Source organism: Carlito syrichta, unplaced genomic scaffold (assembly GCF_000164805.1).
Source record: "Carlito syrichta isolate Samal-C Ts95f unplaced genomic scaffold, Tarsius_syrichta-2.0.1 Scaffold301542, whole genome shotgun sequence".
NCBI classification, from domain to species: domain Eukaryota; kingdom Metazoa; phylum Chordata; class Mammalia; order Primates; family Tarsiidae; genus Carlito; species Carlito syrichta.
Genome location: NW_007245638.1, coordinates 1325509 through 1350675, shown reverse-complemented (window position 1 = coordinate 1350675; position 25167 = coordinate 1325509). Strand labels below are relative to the sequence as shown.

Genomic DNA, 25167 nt, shown 5'->3' with positions numbered 1-25167 from the left:
GCCGGGAGCGGCCACTGCACTCTAGTCTGGGCAACAGAGTGAGACTCCAACAAAAAAAAAAAAAAAAAAAAGAGATAGACTCCTAGGCTAGGCACCGTGACTCATGCCAGTCATCCCAGCACTTTGAGAGGCTGAGGAGGGAGAATTGCTTGAGCCCAGGAGTTTGAGACCAGCCTGGGCAACATATCAAGGCTTTGTCTCTATTTAAAAAAAAAAAATTTTTTTTAAAGATGGAATCCATGCATGTGTCCATGTGCCTACACATGGATGCTTTTTTTCTGGAAGGATGGCCTACATCTTTCTTCAACTTTCCAATGGGATAAGTGATCTAAAAAATTCTAAAACCAGGTGCAGTGGTGGTTCATGCCTGTAATCCTAGCACTTTGGGAGGCCTAGGTGGGAAGATCACTTTAGCCCAGAAATTCAAGACCAGCCTGGACAACATAGTGAGAACTCGTCTCTACAAAAAATAAATTAAAAAAAAATTAGCCAGGCATAGTGGTATACACCTGTAGTTCCAGCTACTCAAGAGGCTGAGACAGGAGGACTGCTTAAGCCCAGGAGTTCAAGGCTGCGATGTGCTGTGATCATGCCACTGCACTCTAGCCTAGGTGACAGAGTGAGACCCTGACTCAAAAAAATACATAGATGACTCTAAGGAGTTTTCTGAATCAAATTGCTTTCAATCAATCAAGTAAAGCTTTAAAAACAATTACACCATATGATTTTTTTTTTCTTCTCAGTTCCTGGAAGCTCTGAGTTCTAAAGCAGACTGTGAAGCGCAAAGGATAACATTTCTGGTCTTCAAGTAATGGGTGCAGGGGAAGGCCCCTAGTGACAGCAGAGTGTGGCACAGCATCTGTGGTGATAGTGTATGTGAGTGTCCAGATGTGTCTGGAGTTCCGGTGACTTCCAGGAGGCAGGTCCCTCTCTGAAGCTCCAGTGGCCACCAAGAGGCTCGTCTCACTCCTTGGAGCTCCAGTGGCCTCTGGGAGGCAGGTCCCTGTCTTTAAATTATGATGGCCACTAGGAAGGAAGTCCCTCTCTTTGGAGCTCCAGTGGCCACTGGAGGCAGGTCCCTCTCTTTGAAGTTCTGGTGGCCTCCAGGAGGCAGGTCTTAGTCTTTCTCTGTTTGGCGACTGGAGCCCAAGTAAAGGAGATGTGATGGAGCTTGTAGCCTGTCCCCTGCAGGGGCAGCCTTTGCCCTGCGGGTGAGTCACTGGCCTTCCTTCTCTTTGCAGCCTCCTCAATGCCAACAAGATCAACTGCCTGCGGGTGAACACTTTCCAGGACCTGCAGAATCTCAACCTGCTCTCATTGTATGACAACAAGCTGCAGACCATCAGCAAGGGACTCTTTGCCCCCCTGCAGTCCATTCAGACACTGTGAGTATGCTGCCTCGAGTACCTGTGGGTGCCCGGGCAGCAGGAGACCCCAAACACTAAGTCACAGAGCTCACCCAAGTGAAGGCAGCACGAGCACGTCTAGGAGGAGGTCTGGAGCCTGCAGTGAGGCTGGAATAATAAAAACAGCAATAGTTTGCCTGTGCTGAACACTTACACAGTGTCCAATACCATGCTCGTGACTTGCCCTGCATTAAAACCTTTAAGCCTCATGACAACCCTGTTTGGTAGGTGCTGTTATTATCCCCAGTTTATACAGGAGGAAACCAAGACACAGAGAGGTTAGTTAACTTACTCAAGGTCACACAGCTAGGATTTGAGCAAGATTTTAATTCAGAAAGAGCCCCAGAACTATGTTCATAGCCACTATAGCTCCTGTACCCTGAGCAGGCTCATTTCTGAATAACCTATTCCTGCCCACCCACAGCCCCTCCACCCCACAAAAACCAAGCCTCTGAGATGGGTCCTTCTGGACTATTTCATCTCCCGCTTTGGGAAGTATTTCTTCACTTTCAAGCACTGCAGATGTTCATAAATATTTCAGTTAAGCAGAGGACATCCAAGTCTAGATCTCAGTGCAATTTTTGATGGCTCAAGTCTTGAGCTTAGAGCCCAGTCCCAGCCCCAAGCCTGCAATGAGCATGGGGGCTCCTGGAGACCCTGGAAGTCATCTGGTACTTCATGCCCCTGCAGCCAGAGACAGGACCCAACACAGAGTGAGACCAGCGCTGCACACTGAACACCGACCATGTGCCAAGCACTGTGTTCGGTGCTTTGCAGAGTTTCTCTTACTGAGCCAGGGGAAGGAAGGCCCATGGTGCTCTCGTGATGATAGGGATAATTACAACAATACTCGCTACTATATATGGAACACCCACCATATGCCAGGCGCTGTGGCAGCTGCTTTATGTGCCTGGTCTCACTGAACTTGGAGAAATAAAATGCATTCTACCCGAAGTGTCAACTCTAAGCCTGCGACTTGCTGTACCCGTCAGAATAGGCGTGGGTGAGCGCAGAGGCGATGGGTGATGAATCCTGCCCTCAGCGGGAAGAGCTGGGAGACTGACTCCCCAACCCAGATGCCAGCTTCATCTGTGGCTGTCTTTGCAGACAGCAGGCCTCAGGTCCCCCTATTTGAGTCCTGTCAGAAAGTAGCACCCCCTCCCCAAATCCTCCAGGGACAATGAGGGTGGGGGGGCAGCCTTGCACCAGATGGCCAGGCCCGGCACCAGGCAGGGGTGACACCATGGGTCACCCCTGATTAATGGCTGCCCCCCCCGTCCCTCTCACAGCCACTTAGCCCAAAACCCGTTTGTGTGCGACTGCCACTTGAAGTGGCTGGCTGACTACCTCCAGGACAACCCCATCGAGACAAGCGGAGCCCGCTGCAGCAGCCCGCGCCGGCTGGCCAACAAGCGCATCAGCCAGATCAAAAGCAAGAAGTTCCGCTGCTCAGGTAATCAGGTTACGGGGCTGGGCCCCACGCTCCGACTCGGAATACAGCAGCCCATAGAGGCCGATAATCCAATCTGGCGGACAGCGAGCGCTGTAATGGCTCCTGGGGAGCATCTTTGCAAATTAAATTGGGGAAATTCAGTTAGCCCTGCAGAAAACCAATTACCTTATGGATTTAAAATAAAACACACACACACAATAAAAGCATGGGGAGGGGCATGCGGTTTCAGGGGAGACAGAGCCCAGGCGACCAATGTTATCTCAGGGCTGGGAAGGAGCCGGGGTCAGGGAAGCCTTCACACATGTGCCCTTTCAGGCTAAGATTTTTTTTTTTTTTAAGTTTCCAAAGTGTGCTCCCCAAAGGGCACATCAGGAAATAAATGTAGCACAGGCGAGGCTGCAGACAGTGTGTAATCTCAGGGACCTCCCACTTCCCTCAAAGACAGACTCTGGTTCAACCCTTTGACCATGGTACATTGTAGGCTTCACGTGTTCACAAAAACACTTTCCGTTGCTGTCTCCTCTGCCCTAGACTGCTATGTTCTGAGCTTGGAGAGAATGCTAAGACTTATGCTTGGGAGGAAACAAAGCCTTATTTTTCTGTGTCCAAGTTCTCTCTAGAAACCTTCCTCCCCATCCTCTACCCAGGAAAGACATGGGGGTGAACAGCAGGGGAACTCACAGCCCACCTTGGAAAGAGAAGTTAGGCTCCCTGACCTGATAGCTGGATGAACAAGCAGTTAGAAGCTACTCTTTTCTGTGTCCGTTTCTACTGGAAGCAAAATCACCAAGCCACCCTGTGCCCCCAGTGGTGAGTGTTGGTGAGAGGGGTTTGAACCAACCCTCCCAATCTGTGTCAGCAAGAACAGTTCTTAGCCGGGCTTGGTGGCTCAGCCTGTAATCCCGTGCTTTGGGAGGCTGAGGTGAGTGAATTGCCTGAGCCCGTGGGTTCGAGACCCGCCTGGGCAACTTGGCGAGACCTCATCTCTACAATAAATCAAAAAATTAACTGGGCGTGGTAGCGCGCATCTGTAGTTCCAGCTACTTGGAAGGCTGAGGTGGAAGGATCACCAGAGCCCAGCAGGTCGAGGCTGCGGTGGCCAGGAGTGGCCACTGCACTCCAGTCTGGGCGACAGAGTGAGACTCCAACTCAAAAAAAAAAAAAAAAAGAACAGTTCTTCCCTGCCTGGGAGCTTCTGACACAAGCGAGTTTTCCAGGGGAGAATGCCAGATGGGGAATTGGTCACTGAGTGAAGACCAGCAGGTAGACTTCTGCTTCTTAGACCACGTTCTGGCCCCTTAAGTCAAATCTTTCGTCTGTGTCTTCAGAACGATAAACTGTAACACTTTTATTTTATTATTTTGTTGAGACACGGTCTTACTCTGTGGCCCAGGCCGGAGGGCAGTGACACAATCAGAGCTCACAGCAGCCTCGACTCCCTGGGTTTTGGCAATTCTTCTGCCTCAGCTTCCCATCTGGGCAGTAGCTGGGACCACAGGCACATGTCACCATACCTGGCTAATTGTGTGTGTGTGTGTGTGTGTGTGTGTGTGTGTGTGTGTGGAGACAGGGTCTCACTATGTTGTCCAGGTGTCTCAAACTCCTGGGCTAAAGTGATTCTCCCACTTCAGCCTCCCAAAGTGCTGGGATTACAGGTGCAAGCTATGGTATATGGCCTTATTTTTTTCTTTTTTAACAGAAGCAAATACTTCAAGAGGTCTTAGAGATGACTCAGGAACTCCATGGCACTAGGAAACGTCTGTGCCCATCTGCCTTACCTAGAATAGTGATGTCAGTTACAACAGAAGCTCGTGGGTTAGGCACAGTGCTGAAGGCTTGTAGTTGGGTTTGCTTCTTCCAGTAATCCCAGGAGGTCAGCGGAGAGGTCCCTCTTCTAGAGTGGAGGGAGCTGAGGGCTCGAAGGTTAAGGGACACCCCAAGGTCACAAGCCAACAAACAGCAGAGGCAAGACCAGACCTGCCTGTTCCTCCACACCAGGCAGAACTTCAGAGAGAAGGCGTTCTTGGGAAGGAGGTCCAGTTGCTTGAATGACTTTCTTCCCTGGCCTTATGGCCCCACCCCTGCATACTTCTTCCCTCCCCTCGAACTCTTTTCTTAGGTTTCTTTCTAGGCCTGGCAGCATCTCTGGGAAGAAAATCTCCTCCCAGCCCAGAACTGTCCCGTAAGGCACAGTCATCCTTTCCCAGAGCCTTTCCTCAGGGTTTACACCAGCCTTGTTTCCTCTATTCCAACCTTTGTCTGGCCAGGGCTGAGGTAATGAGCTCTGCTAAGCAGTGGTACCCAAGGGTAGGGAGGGGCAGTGAGAATCAGAGGAGAGTAAGGTGCTGTCTGTCAATCCTGACTCCTTGACCTCATAAGTGTCCTGTCAAGATCTTGGACCCCAAGATGAATGCCAAGGCCCTGGGTGGCAGGGCAGGGATAGAGTTGGCCCAGGGTCCAAGGACCAGCATCTCCTAGGAACACAGTCCTGGAAATTGCCTGGGAGTGACAGCGGGCTGTAATTGAGGGTAGCCAAGTGGGGTGGGGTACGGAAAGATCTAAAGTAGAAGAGAAAACAGGAAGTAAACCTCACTCAGTTCTATGACTCTAGTCTACCTACCTATCTACCTGCCTACCTTAGCATTTGCAGGCTTGTGGCTTCTTTTCCTACATGGGGTAGGAGTGGTTAAAACAAAAAAACGAAGCCCGGCGCAGTGGCTCATGCCTATAATCACAGCACTTTGGGAGGCCAAGACAAGAGGATCACTTTGAGCCCAGGAGTTTGAGACTAACCTTGGCAACATAGTGAGACCTCATTTCTACAAAATCAAAAAATTTGTCAAGTGTGGTGGTACGTGCTTGTCCCAGCTACTTGGGAGGCTGAGGAGGAAGGATCGCCTGAGCTCAAGAGGTCAAGGCTGTGGTGAGCCGTGATCATGCCACTGCCCTCCAACCTGGGTGATAGAGTGAGACCTCTGTCTCAAAGAAAAAAAGAAACAGAGAGAAGGTACTGAGTTCTTGGATTAATCCTGTCTAAAATATCTTTAAAAAAAAAAATCTATGCCAAGCAGAAAAATTACTCCTATAAAGGCAGAGATATTGGAGCTGTGATGAGCCTTTGTTTTATGTAGCTGTGGAGCAAGCACTACTGCTGAGCTCCAGAGGCCTTGGCTTTTAGAATCACCAGGGCCCAGACCTGCCTTGGCCTTGGGGGAATACAAAAAACATTAGGTCTAAAGCTCTGTGTTTCCAGGAAGCTCCAGAAGAACGAAGGGGGCAGGTGACACAGACTGGATGTGACAGATAATAACTCTGCATTTTACTTTCCCCTAAAAGCACCCCATTGAAAAGACAGCTGATGTGATTAAGAGCCAATTTGATGGCTGCTCCAGCCACATGAAAAGCCCTCCTTGGGTAGGGCGTCTGCTTCCCAGCTGCTTGGTGTCTGCCTCTATCAGCTGCATCCGCCACCCTGGGCAGTGAGATCTGTTTAGGGGTGGATGCTTCCGGCTGGGGTAATCTGGCCATCAGATTAAGTCCTCCTGAAGAGGCACCGTCTGGCTACCTCAGACCCCATGCCCCTCCCCGGGGAGCACTTGGCAGTTGCAGGGTGCTGTCTGCCTTCCGTCATGCCTTCCCGCTCTGGGTGAGAAGGAACTCTTGCTGAGAAGTACAGAGGGTGGTGATACAATGTGTCCAAAGATGGCAGACAACAAGGTGGCTCTCAGGGGACTGCAGAATTTTAGAGACCTCAGAGAGTATTCGTTTTATTCTAGAGATGAAGAAATTGAGGGCCACACAACAGAAAAGTCTTATCTAAGAAACAGAGTGTTATTTTCAGTGCAAGGTCTGAAACCTAGGACTTCTGGTATGCTATAAAGATTCCTGATCATTTACCCCATAGCTCCATTTCCTTTCTCAGAAGGAAACCAAAGAGAAGGGAAATGAGATGTTAAGGCTTGCTAGGGATGGGGTTGCATGAAAGCGATGGATTTTCTCTGCTCTGGTACTAAGGTCCTAAATATGAAATCCCAGAACCAGAGTATTCACAGAGATCCTGTATGACAGGGTGTCGAAGCAGAGAAGAATTCATATTACAGAAGCTGACTCTCGTGGGTAGGGCAGGAGCACTCAGGAAGGAGGAGGGGGCCATGCCCAGAGCTGTGGGCAGGCTCTTCCTAATTAGCCCATCACTGCAGATAACCTGTGCACTGTTGAAATGCTGAGACCACCTTGTCGATGTGTACCCAGTCCCCAAAACACATTGTGGAGGAATGGTGACCCTGGCCCTCATGTCAGAGGTCAGGCAGGGAGAGTCTCAGTCAACTGACCGTGGCTCTAGTCTCTTCAAGATGCACACATCTCCTTCCCAGTGCCAAGTGAGAGGAAGTCCCAAGTCAGCAGATTCATGAAAATGGCCTCTAATCTACCACAGATAGGAATATAAAGACTGGGCACCCTCACCTGGGCCCTTGGCATCCCAGGCAGAGGTTGTTGGCCCTCTCCATCCAAGGAAGAGATCAGAAAATGAAGGAGGACCCCAGAATTTGGCATCTTCCCCTCAGGTAATCAGTGGGCTTCCCCTTTCCTTCCTTCCTTAGTTTGAAAGAGGTCCCTCATCATAAGGGGCTCTGGCCACTATCTCTGGGAAAGTCAGTGTCTTCAGACCACTGTGATTGTGGGCATCTCAGTCCCAAACCCAAGGCCCCAGTGGATTTTCTGTCTCTGTGGTTAGGAAGATGTCTTTTTGTTTGATATCACACTCCTCTACTACACCTCAGATGATCTGGGCTACACGTCTGTCAGCCAGAGGGTTTCCAGGGAACCTGAAAAACAATGAGGAGACTGAGTTGTGGAATGTCAAAGGTGGCTTCTTCCTAAAGAAGAATATCAGACTTTTGCTAGACCTCTGTGATTTGCAGATTGTCTTTTGAGGTAAGGGGAGGGAGGAACAACTGTGATGGAGTCCCTCAGCTGCTGGGATTAGGCCCAAGGTGCAAGGCATGCAGAAGATGCTTTGCTCAGTTTGATATCTTGACAGACCATGTGGTATGATTGAGTGGAGTTTAGAGGCTCAGTTCAGGTGAGTGATAGGACCACAGATGTCTGAGTATTCTTCCATTCCCTTGGGAAGGATCCCTCCTGCCCTAAAACTCTTGAGTATGGGTGCTTGATGGGCTCCCACCTCCCATCCTACTGTGTCTCCCCTGGGGTGGGCACAAGTGCAGCAGGGCTCCTGTCTTCGGAAGCATTCCAGTGGAACCCCACTCCTGGTACTAATCATGCTCAGTGGGGCCTGCTCCGGCTGCCGCTTCTCCACGCTGCTTCCTCTGAGTGCTCCTGTCCTCTCTCTGACGCTGCTTCCTGACCTTGACTCTGACCAGTCACCGCGGGGCTTTCCTTTGTGCTTGATCTAACCATGTGGTGGAACGATGGAAACGGAACATGGTTCTGTCAAGCACCGCGGAAAGCACCGTGCTCTCCTGCAGCATGGCCCGCCACCGCCGCCACCGCTGGACACCTCTCCTCTGCTCTGGAGCACCGCAGCCCACCACCCGCCAGACCCACCTCTCCCAGTCTCAACTCACCAAGGGCAGGAGGGCGGGAGTCGCGGAGGATTCAGATACAGGGAAGATGAGTGTCGAGGAGCTCACCAGGGCGAGCTGAGATCCATATCTACATCTCCTACCCAAGATGGACTCACCCTCCCCAAGATCTTGTCTGGATGTCCACCAAGGAGTAATAGTGAGGCTTGAGCTCAGAAACCTCTGTGTATCTTCTTCCATTTGAAGGGCACCAAAGGCATATGCCCCATGGTTTCATGGGACAGTCCCAGCCCAAGGTCATTTTCCCAAGTGGTAGCAAACCCCAAGGGGAATTCATACTGCTTGTGCCCCCCCGTCCCCACCACCTTGATTGGTATTCACTTCCTTTGGAATGAATGTGAGCATGAGAATGGGCAAAGCAGACATGGAGAGTTTGGATTTAACCTGAGACTCCTTCCGGACCCCCACTTCTCAGGAGAACTCCAGCCCTGATCCCCATGAGGCCTAAAGCCCACTCTGTTTCCTTGACCTTCAAAGCACAGCTAACATGGAGGTGCTGGGCTCCTCACCTGGTGCTCTCTTGGTGCTGGGGGTTGTGCAGAAACCTGCTATCTCTGACAATAAAGAGAGGAATTGTGCTGCCTCTTAGTTGGCTCGTTTCTTGATAAATCCTAGACCCAGTGTACCCAGAAGACCTGTCCTGGAGTCTGTGTCCTGTCCCCTGAGAGAGCTAAGAGCCGGGCTCTGGGTGCCCATTGTGAGGTGTGATTGCATTATCACCTCTCTCTCTGGGGACCCCTCAGAGTCCAGGGCCCAACCATTGCTGAGTAACGGCAAGTCCTGTTTACCTCTCTGAAAAATTTTTTTAACATAAATTGAGCACTTATATAAGCCAAGCACTGAACTGTTTCTCATCACTACCTTGTTTAAGGTTCACAAAATCTAAATCCCATTTTACAGATGAGGTTTTTGAGGCTCAGGGAAGTTAACTAACTGACTGACGGATGGACGGACGGACTCCAGAATGACCGTGCTCTCCTGCTATGATGCGTCTTCCCATCTAATTCAGTCCCATTGTCTTGAATTAGAAAATGTGTAAAACCTTGACTTGAATTGATAGGGAGTCAAAATTTTTTAATCCTCCCTTTCAAGCTTGTATCTCTTAATAGAAATAACTTGAGTAAGAAAGAGAAAACATATCCCAATGGCTCTTCCTTGCCAGCATGAACATACCACCATCGCATTCTCCAGGCAGCTTCTCCACCCTGGAGAAGTTCCCTTTCCCCACCTTATGGGGGTGCGTTCTGAGGTCCCAGGCACTGCCCCTACCATGACCCTTTGGGAGTGGGTCCATAATGGTGCTCTCCTGTCAGTGACTCCCTGGCCCTGCAGCAGCAGGCAGTGACCAGATGGCGCCAACCATAGACCGTGGACACGTCCCTCTGCTTTCAGGCTGACAGCCACACTTAGAGTAGCCTCACATGGGGACAGCTTACTGGGCCAGCCCCTTGCCCAACTGGTCACCAGACTCCTGGTTAAACAGTTGGTGTTGCTGGGTGCGGTGACTCACACCTATAATCCCAGCACTTTGGGAGGCTGAGGCCGGAGGATAGCTTGAGCCTGGGAGTTCGAGACTAGCCTGTGCAACATAGACCTTGTCTCTACAAAAAAATTTACAAATTAGCCAGGCGTAGTGGCATGCTTCTGTAGTCACAGCTACTCAGGTGGCTGAGGTGGAAGAATCACCTGAGCCTAGCAAGTCAAGGCTGTGATGAACTGTGATCATGCCACTGCGTTCCAGCCTGGGCAACAGAGTGAGACTGACTCAAAAAAACAAAAAGTTGGTGTTTTGTCCCCCCTTGCCCATGAGTGGCTATCCTTGTGTCTGCCAGTATTCCCTTGTTTCTACTCGTCACTGTGATCCTTTGCCTGCCCCCGTCACTTTCTTTTCAAGCTGATGAGCCCTGGCAGGCCTCCATATGCCTCCCAGGCCCCCTTTCTGCTTCTTTCCTCTTCTCTTTCATCCCACCCACCTTGGGGTATTAGGGTGAGAGGAGGTGGGCTCTGGACACAGGAGTTGGCAGGTCCGTGCTGATCAAACAACGATGAATTTGTAACTCCCCATCAACAAACTGGTTGCCCAAGGAGTGACACAAAATGCAGACTGCTAATGGCAGCAAACATCCTGGGCCCGGCGCCGGTTCAAGCCCTAACCCTCAAGTGTCATGTGCGTGCCTCCTGGGGAGGGACCACAAGGCGGGGAATTCTAATAAAACTGTGTGGCTGTGGCTCTCTGCCTCCTTCCCCCATGCCATCTATTAAAGCTTGTCTGTGTCTCGCACCAAGTGTGGTTGTTCTGAGCTGCCCACGAGGGGGAGGAGGGCTCCGGGGCAGGGGTAGGCAAGTACCAGATGGCATCAGCTCTTCCCGGGTTCATTTCTGCCAAGGTTGAGCTTTACGGCCCTTCCTCAAATCCTCCTGACTCTCTCCTGTCTGAACTCGCCCCAAAGAGAAGCTGTCGCCTATTGCAGTGGGTCCTCTCCTACTAAGTCTTTCTGGCAGTGACAAATATGCATTGAGATTGGAATTGACTTTTAAAGCTCTGGAAAAGTTAAAAATACTTTTGGGTAGTTATGAGCATTAGGCCTAACAAATGGCTCCGAGAAAGCCCAGGTAGTTTCAGTCATGAAATATGAAGTGATGGAGGTGGCATTTCGGGTCAACTCTGAGGGGGGACGCGCTTTGGTTATGTCATACGCCATTATTAACATTTCTGGCTTCCGTTCATATAAAACATCACATTCCGACCCCCTCGTTTTACAGACCAGGGCAATAACAAAAACAGCAGGGGCAGAATGCTGGAAAGAACACATTCGTCCATCGAATCTAATTGCAAAATCATTTCATTAAAATGGGTCAGCGGTTCCATTGCAGAGGTCTGCCAGTTATAATCTAACTATACTACCGAGAGCGATTCCTGCTCACCACAACCTGCGCTCACCTTGATTAAAACGAAAACGCATTTAATAGGCGGCTGTCCCCAGCCACAGCCCAGCCGGTGCACGCCTTTGGGCTCGTCGCATGGTGGAGAGCCAACCGCGCTCCCTCCTGTCTTTTGCCTTTGATCAGCAGTCAGGGTTCCTTTCCTTCGCAAGGATCCCAAGATAGACCCCTTCTGAAGAGAGGATCTGTGCATATGTGCAAAATGCCCCTTCGTGCCATCACTGGGTGAATCCACTGGCAGAGAATGAGAGAGGGCCACTATCTAGTAGGGTTTGCGGAATGAAATTCACCCAGCATTCAGCACACAGAATCACTGAGTGGGATGGAGCTAGCAAGCCCAGGGTGGAAGATTTGCATGATACATCAGAGCAGGAAGCCACTGAGTAACCCTGGGGACATGTGCATGGACTTTGCTCACATAAGCCTGGGAGTGGGAAGGAAGATGAGAGAGGAATGTGGGGAGAGGGCAAAGCGGGAAAGGAGTGTAGGTCTGGGCTTCTGACCCCCTGTCTTAGCTAGGCAGTGTCACCTCAGGATCAGTGACCCCCTCCCCCGCAAGTTCATTCCTGATCAGGAACTACTACAGGGAGATAAATAACACTAGGGTGAAGCTGGGCACAGTGGCTCACACCTATCATCCCAGCATTTGGGGAGGCAGAGGCAAGAGGATTATTGTGCCCAAGAGTTCAAGACCAGCCTGGGCAACATGTTGAGACCTGTCTCTACAGTTAATAAAAAATGAGCTGGACATGGTGGTGTGTACCTTGGCCACTTGGAAGACTGAGGTGGAAGGATCGCCTGAGCCCAGGAGTTTGAGGCTATGGTAGCTGATAGAGGGTCACTGTACTCCAGCCGGGCCAACAGAGTAAGACTCCAACTCAAAAAATAATAATAATAATACGAGGGTAAGAAACTGAGAGGGTGGGAGAGATCTACTTCCTGCCTCCCCACAGCCTACCGCAGAGAAAAGTCCCATTCCATCCACCTCCACCAAATCCAGTTTGATGATTGTTCCTTCAGGGACTGGGATAAAGGTTTGGGGAAAACTTCGGGAAAAAGCACATCTGAATAAAACTTAATGTTCGTTATGCGGCCCCTGACAGCAGCCTACCTGGGTTTTACCCCCTGCCCTGTCTGAGCCCTGAGCCTCAGTTTCCTCCTCTATAAAGTGGAATAATCCTAACCTCGGGTATCACTTGGATTCATTGGTATCACCCACTCAAAGTTAGAAGACCAGTGCCCGGCTCAGGACATGTTCAGTGAATAGCAGCTATTCCTGCTAGTGACACTGATGGTTTAAATGGTCTCCAGCCTGCCAAATGCTCTATCAGGTTCTAGAAAAAAAGAGTCACAAACATCCGTACAACTCCTGGCCCTTTCCAGAGGGTCTCTACCTTCTTGATCTTACTCTCGTCTTCACAACAGGCTCTAGGAGATAGGGGCAGTAATTTCATTCCTGTCTATATGTGAAGAAACTGAGGTTAGTAAGTGACAAGGCCCAGGCAAGGCCCCATGTTGCCCCTAACACAAATGAGATCACCAAGGCAGTGCCTCCGCTAGCCAAGCAAAAAATAATGTTCACATTCTCTGAAACACTTCCAAAATACTTATGTACAGGACACTTAGGTGCTGCTGATGCTTCATTCATGCATTGGACAGATGTGGCCCAAACTTGTGTTCAGGGCCTAGCGTTGTGCTAACAAAATGCTGAGGGTCAAGGGTGAAGGGTGAAGAAGAACCACCCCATCACTGAGCTCGTGTCTGATAAGAGGACCAAAGCTCCCCCAGTACCTCCGACGTGATTTGGGGTCTCACAGAGATCTGCCTAGGTGCTAGGGGATCCTTTCTGATCATGAGAGCAGCTCCCCTGCGTGTCTCTCAGAAACAAGATTGTGGGTCCTGCCACTATGACCGTGCAACCTTGAGAGAAATTCATATTCAAAAAAGTAAATCTTAGCTCTAACTTTTAGCTCACTAGGTCTGGCCTTTCACTATAGTTAAACTGAGCGCAGAGGCCAAATCTGACCCTCAAGTGCATTTTGCTTGTCTTCACGGTGTTTTAAATTTGAATTTATTACCAATATTGTTTAAATATTTGGCTTATTTTTAAAAGAAGGAATATCAAGCCACCCTGAGCCATATTCCCAAGCACTGAGGGCATGGGCACCAGGCTCCCAGGTCCTGACTCCCATGATTGTCTTCCAAACATGGAAATCATGGGTCACTGGGTCATTTATTGCCACTTACTTGGACTCCTTCACTCATTTTATTATCTTCTAGGACCCTGAAGACAACTGAGTGTGTGACCCCTTCCCATACCTTATTCCCACCTCTGGCGCAGTCCCCTCCCCCAAGTCCCATCAAAATCTCGTCATTTGGAATTCACAGGCATTTAAGGGGTCATGGACCATAGGCATGATGGAGTAGGTAGCCCCCCTAAAATTGTAGACTGAATTCTGTTCACACGAACCTACAGGCCTTTCTCTGAGAACATGCATGACCTTCATGAGCCTCTCAAAAACGTCTGTGACCCACAGAAATCTGGGAGCCCACAGATCCCGAGCTGGGTTTCCCTGAGGACAGGCAGTGATGGAAAACAAAGACCTGATGGGAAGCTGTGGGCTGGGGACAGGGAGAGCGCCAGCAAGGTAGCCACATAGCAAAGGCAGTGCCGTGTCTGTTGCCCCTAACACAAATGAGATCACCAAGGCAGTGCCCAATACCTGCCAACTCCTCTGGCAGTCCTTGGCTCCCATCCCTGCCTCACAACCTCGGACCTGCAGAACTCGGATGACGTTGATGCCCCTCTCTGGCCCCGCCCAGGCTCCGAGGATTACCGCAGCCGGTTCAGCAGCGAGTGCTTCATGGACCTTGTATGCCCTGAACGGTGCCGCTGCGAGGGCACCATCGTGGACTGCGCCAACCAGAAGCTGGCCCGCATCCCAAGTCACCTCCCTGAATATGTCACCGACCTGTAAGTCTGACCCTGGTGGGCACGCCCTCCTCCTCCCCACCCACACCAGGGCACCCTGAGCCTCCTAGCCAAGTCGCATGGCCATCTCCTCCATCCTGGTCTGAGGGCAGACACCCAGGCATCCCCTGTGGCCAGCTTGCTTGCAAATAAAGACAGTTCATTCATTCATTCATTCATTCTACAGATGTCTGCTGAACCTCTTTGAACCTGCACCATGCTAGGCCCACCATTTTCTACAACGAGCAAAGAAAATAGTCCCTGCTGGCCCTTATGGAGGGAGAATAAATACAAACTATTATTGGCTAATAATTGTGATAAAGTGAGAAAACAACTAGAATGATTAAATAGATCTGAGACTCCGATTGGCCATGCAAATAAAGAGATGTGTCGGTTTACCCAAAAAGAGAAGAACTAGAATGTTCTGACCCAGTGGGGGGGGGCAAGGGCACAGCACGTGGGGGCTGGCAGACCTGGGGCACCCATCACCTGACTCCTCCAGTCTTCCAAGATGGGGCGGGTTGGTTGTCAGGTCTGAGACTCAGTTTCTTAGCTGTAAATGGAGACGATAAGGCCCACCTCCCAGGGTGGACAGGAAGGTGAGAAGAGAGAGACAGCAAGCAGGGAATTCATCTTGAATCCTGCAGAATAAGGTCCAGACACACGGTGGTGGTCTTTGTTATTATTACCATTCTCTCTGAAGTCGCAAGTCACCAAGGCATGGCTCTCCCTGAGCACGTGTCAGTGTTGGGTGTAGAGTCCCAAGCTGCCCCTGATAGAAGTGATCAGGAAGGACCTGGGGGCTTGGAGGACCAGGACACCCTGGAGAAACCTTCCTGGGGGTTTTAGATTACCACTGACATACCCACAAGATGAGGGCATCCTTGACAACCAACTGGGTTTTGAAAATAGCTCAAGTCCATGCAGAACATTCAAAAAGCACCCCCAACCCCAGCCACAGGGGGCTTTTTCTAGGAGGAAGGGGAAGAGGAAGTCGGCCCCCCCCCACCCTCTCTCTGTGCCTGTTAACATTTACCTCTTCTTCCTACTGGGGCAGACACTGAAGCTTTCCATGGCTCTGTGGACCTTCGCCAAGTGTGAGGTTTGGGCCACAACTCAGCAGACACCACAGGGGGATCCAAGAAGGGACTTCATCCAGAGTTAACCCACCCTCTCATCCTCTTCCTATGCAGGCGACTGAATGACAATGAGATATCAGTTCTAGAGGCCACTGGCATCTTCAAGAAGTTGCCTAACCTGCGGAAAATGTAAGTCCACCTCGGGAACTTGGCGGCAGCCTCTGCTCTCTAGCCAGGGACTGTGTTCCCAACCAGAGGAGCCCAGAGAGGCACTGACCCACCCCCCTGCTCCAGCCTCCTCAGCCTCCTCCTGAGACCTGCTCTGGCCTCTGTTGGGACCAAAGAGAAACTTCCCAGGTTTAGTCAAGTGTTACATGGAGCAGGTATTCCATGGCATCCCTGACCCCACCCCATATCCCCTCTGTTCACCCTCATCCTTCACCCAGTGCAAGGGACTCAAGTGTCTGGGGGAACATGTTATCTGGCCATTTTTGTGAGGCAACAGTTTAGAAGTCTCTTTTCAGGCTGGGTATGGTGGATTATGCTTATAGTTCCAGCACTTTGGGAGGTTGAGGTAGGCAGATCACTTGAAGCCAGGAATTCAAGACCAGCCTAGGCAGCATAATGAGACCTTGTCTCTACCAAAAGATGAAAATAAATTAACCAAGTGTGGTGGCACATAGCTATAGTCCCAGCTACTTGGAAGGCTGAGGCAGAAGGGTCACCTGAACCCAGGAGTTCAAGGCTGCAGTGAGCCATGATTGTGCCACTGCATTCCAGCCTGAGTGACAGTGTGAGACTCTGACTCAAAAAAGAAAAAAGTCTCTGCCAGGCTCGGTGGCTTAGCCTGTAATCCTGCACTTTGGGAGGCTGACATGAGTGGATTGCTTGAGCCCGCGGGTTCAAGACCCGCCTGGACAACTTGGCGAAACCTCATCTCTACAATAAATCAAAAAATTAGCCAGGCGTGGTAGCACGTGCCTGTAGTTCCAGCTACTTGGAAGGCTGAGGCAGAAGGATTGCTGGAGCCCGGCAGGTCGAGGCTGCGGTGGCCGGGAGCAAGCCGTTGCACTCCAGTCTGGGTAACAGAGTAAGATTCCAACTCAAACAAAAAAGTCTGTTTTCAGGTGGAATCCAAAGGCCTCCAACACAGGGAGGGAAAGTGGCCACAGCTTCACACAGTGGGTTTCAATCTAGGAGTCCCTGGGCTTGACCCGAGCCTGGGCTCAGGCAGACCGCCCACGTGCTTCTGTTGGCTTCTGCACAGCCTGGGCTGCCTGGGAGGTCGGACCAAGTCACAAGATAACAAGAATAGTGCTGGCACGCCATTAGGGTCCCTGGGTGGGGCCACGCTCTCAGCTTCACACCTTCATCTCACTGTGTCCTCACTTGCCCATCCAGTGCTGGCTTCCTTCCCATTCTTCTTTGTGGAGGCAAGGAAGCCAGGGCTCAAAGGGGTTCCATGACTTTTCTAGGACCACACAGCTAATAGATCTCAAAGCTGGCATTCAGATATGGGTGCATTGGCCGTCACACTAGCGTGAGGTTGGCTTTGCTTCTTGTCTTCCTTTCCTGGGTGCCTCCATAGAGGTCCCAGTACAGAAGGGGGTTTTGTCCCATCAAACCCCCAAGGTGCTCTTCTCTTCTAAAGCCCTCTCCCTCCCCCCCACCCCATGCTCCATATCTCCTGGCTACAGAGTATGGGACAAGAGAAATACAGACCCTCCTCATTATTCACGAATTCCATATTTGCTCATTTGCCCACTCACTAAAATGTATTTGTAACTTCCAATTCAATACTTGAGGAACTTTTGCAGTCATTCACAGACATGCACAGCAAAAAAATGGAGTCTTCCACACATACGTTCCCATCTGAGGTGGATCAAGGTGGCACTCTGTCATCTTGTGTTAACTCTCCTACTATAGACAAGTGTCAGCCAGGTATGGTGGCTCATGCCTGTAATCCCTGTTGCTGTATGTGTACTCCTGTGTAAGGACAGGCTGTCACTATGGTCCAGCACCCTGCTAGCTTCAGGGACTCAGCACAAACATCACCCGTTACTGGCCACAAGTTGTCCTTTTTAATTTGAACCCGAGAAATGCACACTTTGTTAACCTCAAGTGAGAAGCGTACATGCCTGTGGACACAAGGCAGGTGTCTGAATGAGTTAAGCTGGCCGAGTGCATACTTGCTCAGGGACCAGGCAGTCGTTGCTTCTGCAGGAAATACATGCCCTCCCATTTTAGGTGAAACTCAAGTACTTGGAGTCTATCTTTTATCTTACCAGTCTTGATAGTGACAGGAGTACAGAGAATATTTCTGTACACCAAGGACAACAACAGCACAGACACATGGTCAGATGCAACAACTGCCACTCTCAGCAATGAAAGGGAGCAGTAGAAACTGTGGCAAAATGTGGGCCCAGATATATCAAAAGGGGCAGATGTCACTCAGCTCACCCCCAGCATTTGCCATGCTGGAGTAAAGGTCAGGTCTGCCAAGTAGTTCCACTTCTCAAGGGCAGCTGGAAACTGGGGGGATGGGGAGAAGGGGTTAGGTGAACACAGGCGGACAGAATGATATGTTCATTCTGAGTGCAGCTCTGCCCCTCCCAGCTGCGTGACCCTGGGAGTGTCCTTAACCTTTCTGAGCCTGAGTTTCATCATCTACATAATAGAAATAAATCTCTCTTCGGTAAGTCACGATGAGAATCAGAAGTATAAGATCACAGTAAAAGCCCTGGCCTATGGCCATGGTCCTGGGGAAAGAGGGTACAGGAAGACCAAGGAGGGCATCTGGCTCGAGTGGTTCAGAGCAACTGGTTTTGTTTTTTTGGTTTTTGTTTGTTTGAGTCAGGGATCTCACTGTCTGCCAGGCTGGAATATAGTGGCATGATCTTGATGTTCACAGCTCATGGCAGCCTGGGCTCAGGTCATCCTTCCACCTCAGTCTTTCAAGTAGCTGGGACTATAGGTATGCACCACCACATCCCACTAACTTTTAAATTTTTTGTAAAGACAAAGTCTTGCTATGTTTCCCAGGCTGGTCTTGAACGACTGGGCTCAAGCAGTTCTCCCACCTCAGCCTCCCAAAGTTCTGGGATTAGAGGTGTGAGCCACCATGCCCAACCAGGTTATATATTTAAAATGGGTTGCACACTCAGTCTCCTTCCAGGAGACTGGGGTAGCACAGGTGTGGAAAGTGACCTGGAACGAGGCCATAAGAATAACAATAGCTAGCAGCTAACAAAATTAAACACTTTGCTCTGTGCCAGACAGGACTGATATTAATGCATTTAACCCACACTGGGACACCCTCAGAGGCTGTAAACCCACCCTGGGCCTGGGTGGCAGTTTCCAAGGCTGGCTCCTCTTAGGTAGCAGCCCCCACAGCCCTGGGTGGCAGTTTCCAAGGAGAAGGCAGTTTTCCTTCCAGTGGGTCTGCAGAGACAAAGATGGAGAGAGATCCCCCTGGGGCCCTGGTTTCACATTCGGGGGTTTCCTGGGTTCTGGGGCATCGTCAGGAAGATACTGCTCTGAGAATAGGATAGAGCTCTTCTAAGACCTCCGTGCACTCGTTTTGTGTCTGGGGTGCCTGCCCCAAGTCACACCCGTCATCCTTCAGTCTGTGGTGGTGAGTAGTGTTTGATGGATGGAGCGAGAGCAGCAGGCGGCTCTTCTGGAAAATTCTATCCCACTTTTTTTATTCTCCTTCTGTTTTTCCATTCTCCTAGCCTGAGGAAATCCAATTCCCAAACCTTACAGTAATGTGATGTTAATTTTGCTCATTGAAAGAAACAGATGTCAGGAAATGGGAGCCCTCCTACTGCATGACAGCTTTAACTCATCTTCATGGCCTGGCCCTTGGCCCTGAATCCTCCCAAGAAACCCAACTCTCCTGAGCAAAACCTTTCTCCTCTGGCATTGGCCTGAGTTATAGCTACTGGGAGAGCCTTTATCCCTCTTCCTGTGTCTAATGTGGGGGTAATTTGCAGTCTCCCCAGTGCACTACCTTCATTCCAGGGTTACTCCAGACCAGGGATAGCAGAATTCATATGAAAACTGGCTGAGTTTAAGGAGAGCCAGGCAGGGAACAGAAATTCAGTCCAAGGGTCTCCTGACTCTTGGGGCCTGGGGGATGAATTTGCTCCTGTTTTCTTGGCCAGATGGACAGGAGAGGAGAAGAAGAAACTGACACCTACCGTTTCCTCCAGAACTACCCTTTCGGTTCATCCATCCGGCCATGGATGCCTTTCAGGCATAGACATTTGGGCAGTCCTTGGGGAGAGGGAAAGCAGCCTGCATTGAGCCCTTGCTGTCCCAGTTCGGCCACCTGCTCCGAATCAGTTCCTAAGGGACGCGTCATCCCCTGGACCTGCTGTGGATCAGTTCAGAGCTCACACCAGGGACTTGGTATGGTCCTGTCCCCCTTTATGATGCTCTGTGGCCTGGGGCAGTGCCTTCCTACCCTGGGCCTCAGTATCCCCAGCAGTAAAATGAGCTGCCTGCTCTATCTCTATCCCCAGCAGTAAAATGAGCTGCCTGCTCTATCTCTGTGAACCCACCAATTCTATCTGCCTCAGTGTGCTCAGCAAGTGAGCAGGCTCTGTCTCCACCTGTGATTTCCCTGTTTCCTGAAGACAGTTCCCCGCCTAGGCAACTTTCCCAGGAGGCTGGACTCTCCCCTCTGCTTGCGCAAACACCGACCCTTTCAGTTCATCCATCCGGCCAGGGATGCCTTTCAGGCATAGACATTTGGGTACTCCATGGAAGCCCCGCCCCCACCTACCAGGGACATCTCAGAAACTCACACTGCTAATGGCACCTCGGGATCTGCTTGCCGTTCAGCCCTCTCTGAGGCTGGCAGCAGGGTATCCGTGGTGGGCATCAGAGGGCAGGGCCTGCACTTAGACCCTGGTGCAGAATCACAAGGGGCAGCACCAAGGGCTTGATAGGACTGAGCTCACTTTAAGGACAGTATCCCAGACCTTGAACTCTGCAAAGCAGTAACATAAGGGAGTATCTATATCACCCAAGGAATAGCCACTTATGAAAGAAGAGACATGGCTTCAAATCCCAGTTCCCTCAACTATGTGAATGTGGGCACGTTACTTAATTTCTCTGAACCTGTCTCCTCACCTGTAAAACAGGTCGATGACAATATCTGTCCAATGGGCATTATTTTGAAGGCTTCATACGACTATGTTGGTCAAATCCCTCACAAGGTACCCAGGACATAATAAGCGTTCAACAGATAGTAACTAGAAAGCATCTATTTATTTACATCAGGATTCTAAACTGGTGAAAGAACTCAAAGTTCCACAAATGCTCCACTCTTGGCTAGGTGCGGTGGCTCATGCTTATAATCCCAGCACTTTGGGATGCTGAGGTGGAAGGATCACTTGGGGCCAGGAGTTCGAGACCAGCCCGGTCAACATAGTGAGACATAGCTCTACAAAAAGTAAAAATACAAAAATTAGCTGGGTGTGATGGCACATGCCCATAGTCCCAGTCACTCAGGAGGCCAAGGCTGGAGGACCACTTGAGCCCAGAAGTTTGAGGCTGCAGTGAGCTCTGATCATGCCACAGTGAGCTCTGATCATGCCACTGCACTCTGGGCCGGATGACAGAGTGAGACCTTGTCTCAAAAACAAAAAATGTCTGCTCCGGAAGGGTGCGGGGCATGCTTTATCTTTTTCCTCTTGAGAATCATTACTTAGTGAGAATACCTATTGAAGAGAGAAAATAAGCTTGACAATCACTCTTTTAAATCTACCAGTCTCCCGGGGCATTGAAAAGATGATTACACAGAAAAAACTTCAAATCCCATGCAGTCTATTTCTTTTTATTGATACATAATAATTGTACATATTTATGGGGTCCATGCCATATTTTGATACATGCATACAATGTGTCAGGGTATTTAGACTATCCATCACCTCAAGCATTTATCACTTCTTTGTGCTGAAAACATTTCAAATATTCTCTTCTAGTTATTTTGAAATATGCAATATATTGGTAACTGTAGTCACCCTACTGTGCTATTGAACATGAAAACTTAATCCTTTTTTTAAAAACCGGGTCTTAATCTGTCACCCAGGCTGGAGTGCAGTGGCACGATCACAACTTATCACAGCTTAGACCTTCTGGGTTCAGGTGAACCTCCCACCTTAGCCTCCCAGGTAGCTGGGACTACAGACACAAATCACCACTCCCAGCTAATTTTTAAAATTTTTTTGTAGAGACAAGGTCTTGCTATGTTGCCCAGGCTGGTCTCAAACTCCTGGACACAAGTAAGTCTCTTGCCTCAGCCTCCCAAAGTGCTGGAATTACAGGTGTGAGCCACCACACCCAGGCGAGAACTTATTCCTTCTATCTAATTGTGTGTTTCTTCCCATTAACCAACCTCTTTTCATTCCCCATGCCACCCCTTACAGCCCATGAGACCATCATTCTCCTCTCTACCTCCATAAGATCCACTTTTTAAGCTCTCACATATGAGTGGGAGCCTGTGACATTTGTCCTTCTGTGTCAGGCTCACTGCACTTAGCACAGTGACCTGTAGTGTCATCCATGTCGCTGCAATGACAGAATTTCATCCTTCTTATGGCTGAGTAGTATTCCATTGTGTATGTGTACCACATTGTCTTCATCCATTCATCTGTTGACCATGTTGTCTATTTCACAAAGGTAGCCCCACTCTGTGGGGCTAGGGTCCCCTTCTGGGGCACAGGTGCTGAGGACCAAATGTCAGGGAGCCCAAGACTGAGCTCCTGCACCACCCAATCCTCAGTCTTGAGGTGCAGGGAGTCCCCAGCTGGCCACACGGCTGGTGACTCCCTCCTTGTATCCCGACCCCCACTCCCCTTGCTTCTCCTTCATTCTGTCCCTTCCTTCCAGAAACCTGAGTAACAATAAGATCAAGGAGGTGCGAGAGGGTGCCTTCGACGGAGCCACCAGCGTGCAGGAGCTCATGCTGACGGGGAACCAGCTGGAGACTATGCACGGGCGCATGTTCCGCGGCCTCAGTGGCCTCAAAACCTTGTGAGTGCCTGGGACAGGACCCCAAGGGAGACAGGAGGACAGGGCAGTTAGAGGCGGGTGGTGGAGCCTGGCGGAGCCTAGGCACTGGCTTGGCCTGTCCAATCCCTTCCTTCCTGGAGCCAGAGTCCTCAGACATGCCTTAGCCTTGATGAGAAAGAACGTAGCGTGCTGAATACCCCAACAGGCACACTCACACACACACAACACACTCAGTCACTCACTCTAATGTATACACACATATAGATTCATACCAGAAACATGCTGACAGAGGCACACAAACACACATTTACCCACACAAACCTAAATGCCTTTATAAAATGGTGTATACATAGACATATGCAATGTGCACCTAAACACATACACAAATAAGCATTGACATACAAGCACACACATGCATGCAAGCTGATGTCTACAGCCACTTCTTTAAAAAAAAAAAAAAAAAAAAGAATAGAGATAGGTTCTTACTATGTTGCCCAAGCTGGTCTCCAAGTCATGTCCACAAGCGATCCTCCCATCTCAGCCTCCCAAAGTACTGGGATTACAAGTGTGAGCCACCGCGCCTAGCCATATAGTCACTTCTTGATTCTCCCTTCTCCTTCTAGAAATCTGTATGCAGCCGGGCTCGGTGGCTCAGCCTGTAATCCCGCGCCTTTGGGAGGCTGAGGTGAGTGGATTGCCTGAGCCCGCGGGTTTGAGACCCGCCTGGGCAGGCGAGACCTCATCTCTACAATAAATTTTAAAAAAATTAGCCGGGCATGGTAGCGCGTGCCTGTAATTCTGGCTACTCGGAAGGCTGAGGCGGAAGGATCCCTGGAACCCAGCAGGTCGAGGCTGCGGTGGCCAGGAGCGGCCATTGCACTCCAGTCTGGGCGACAGAGTGAGACTCCAACTCAAAAAAAAAAAAAGAAAGAAAGCTGTATGCACATACTAACAGCCACACAGCATGCATGTGCACACATACACATGCACGACTCATGCTTCCAATGAATAAAGCATGCACAAGCAAGAATACGCACACCCACTGGCATGTAGCCTCAGCGAAGATCCAGGCCCTGTTGTCACAGGACAAACCTGAGCCTCCAGGCCAGGCTGGGCTTGGGGCTGGCAGGAGCGTCTGCATGCGCACAACACTGTGGCACCATTGGGGGAAGGGATGGCTGGTGCCATGCTCCGCATCCCACCCTTACCTTCTCCTGCAGGATGCTGAGGAGCAACCTGATCAGCTGTGTGAGCAACGACACCTTTGCCGGCCTGAGTTCAGTGAGGCTGCTGTCCCTCTATGACAATCGGATCACCACCATCACCCCTGGGGCCTTCACCACGCTAGTCTCGCTGTCCACCATGTAAGTTCTCTCAGGCCCACGGCTGCTGGCTCTGGCCTCCTCCTCTGCAGACCTCGCCCCGCCCAGCTCCCTGCTGTCTTTGGTCAAGGTCATCTCTCCATCTGTATTCATCAGGGCTCCCCGGAGGGACAGAACTACTAGGATATGCGAATACATGAAAGGGAATTTCATGTATAGGAAGGCTGGCTCACACGATTACAAGGCGAGGTCCCACCACAGGTCGTCTGCAAGCTGGGCAAGGGAAAAAGCTGGTGGCTGGCTCAGTCCAATTTCCAACACTTCAATACCAGGAAAGCTGACCCAGAGACTTGGGAGGCTGCTGGTGCAAGACCCAGAGTCCAAAGGCTGGAGGAGAGGGAGCAAAGCTTCCCGCCATGGAAGGGAGGGAGAGTGAAGGAAACTGCGGGTCCCTTCCTTCCACCTGCTTTTTTTGTAGCCGTGCTGGCAGCTGATTGGATGGTGCCGCCCACATGGAGGCCGAGGCTTCCTCTCCCAATACACTGATCACACGTCAGTCTCCTCTGGAAACGCCCTCACAGGCACACCCAGAAACAGGGCTCCCCTAGGCACCCCTCAATCTAGTAAAGTTGACACCTAAAATTAACCATCATGCCACCTGTTCCCTGCATAAACCTTTTTTCGAACTTGCTGTATTGTCTGGGTACTAAGGCTGCACCGACCTGGCCTCCTCTTCCTGGCTCTCAGCATAATGAATTTTTGCTTCTAGGACTTAGATTTGATTTGAAAACCCACCATAGGCTTTGTTGAAACACTGGAGCCATATTCTAGAAGGGAAGTGGGAGTTAGCTTGTTGATAAAAGTGGGAAGCACATTTCCCTCAGAGAAAAGATCATGCACAAAGGCCCTGTGGTTGGCTGGAGCAGGGCAAATATGTGAGGCTGAGCACAGCCAGGGGGTTCAAGCACTGAATGAGAGAAGGCATGGCATAAGTCAGGGCTGCAGAGGAGCCTGGGCCAGGCTGCAGGACAGCTTCAGGCCATCTTGGTCTTCACCCAGAGCACATGAGAAACACTGAAACTTTTAAGTGGATCAGTGACATCACCAGGCAGGGTTTTTAAAAGGCATCCCTGCCGTACTCGTTGGCTTAGCCTGTAATCCCGTGCTTTGGGAGGCTGAGGTGAGTGGATTGCCTGAGCCCGCGGGTTCGAAACCCGCCTGGGCAACTTGATGAGACCTCATCTCTACAAAAAATAAAAAACAAAAATTAGCCGGGTGTGGTAGCGCATGCCTATAATTCTGGATACTTGGAAGGCTGAGGCGGAAGGATCTCCGGAGCCCAGCAGGTCGAGGCTGTGGTGGCC

The 25167-nt window shown here is 50.5% G+C and overlaps 1 protein-coding gene across 1 annotated transcript in view; it reads left to right on the top strand.

The window, feature by feature from the left end:
• The window catches only part of SLIT3 (slit guidance ligand 3), a 628209-nt gene that overhangs the window by 513080 nt on the left and 89962 nt on the right, over positions 1 to 25167 (top strand). Inside the window, exons 12-17 of the mRNA XM_008054837.1 lie at positions 1242 to 1385; positions 2696 to 2859; positions 14232 to 14382; positions 15573 to 15647; positions 22359 to 22502; positions 23702 to 23845. Of these exons, the coding sequence (XP_008053028.1) occupies positions 1242 to 1385; positions 2696 to 2859; positions 14232 to 14382; positions 15573 to 15647; positions 22359 to 22502; positions 23702 to 23845 (822 nt within the window). The remainder of the gene's footprint in view (positions 1 to 1241; positions 1386 to 2695; positions 2860 to 14231; positions 14383 to 15572; positions 15648 to 22358; positions 22503 to 23701; positions 23846 to 25167) is intronic.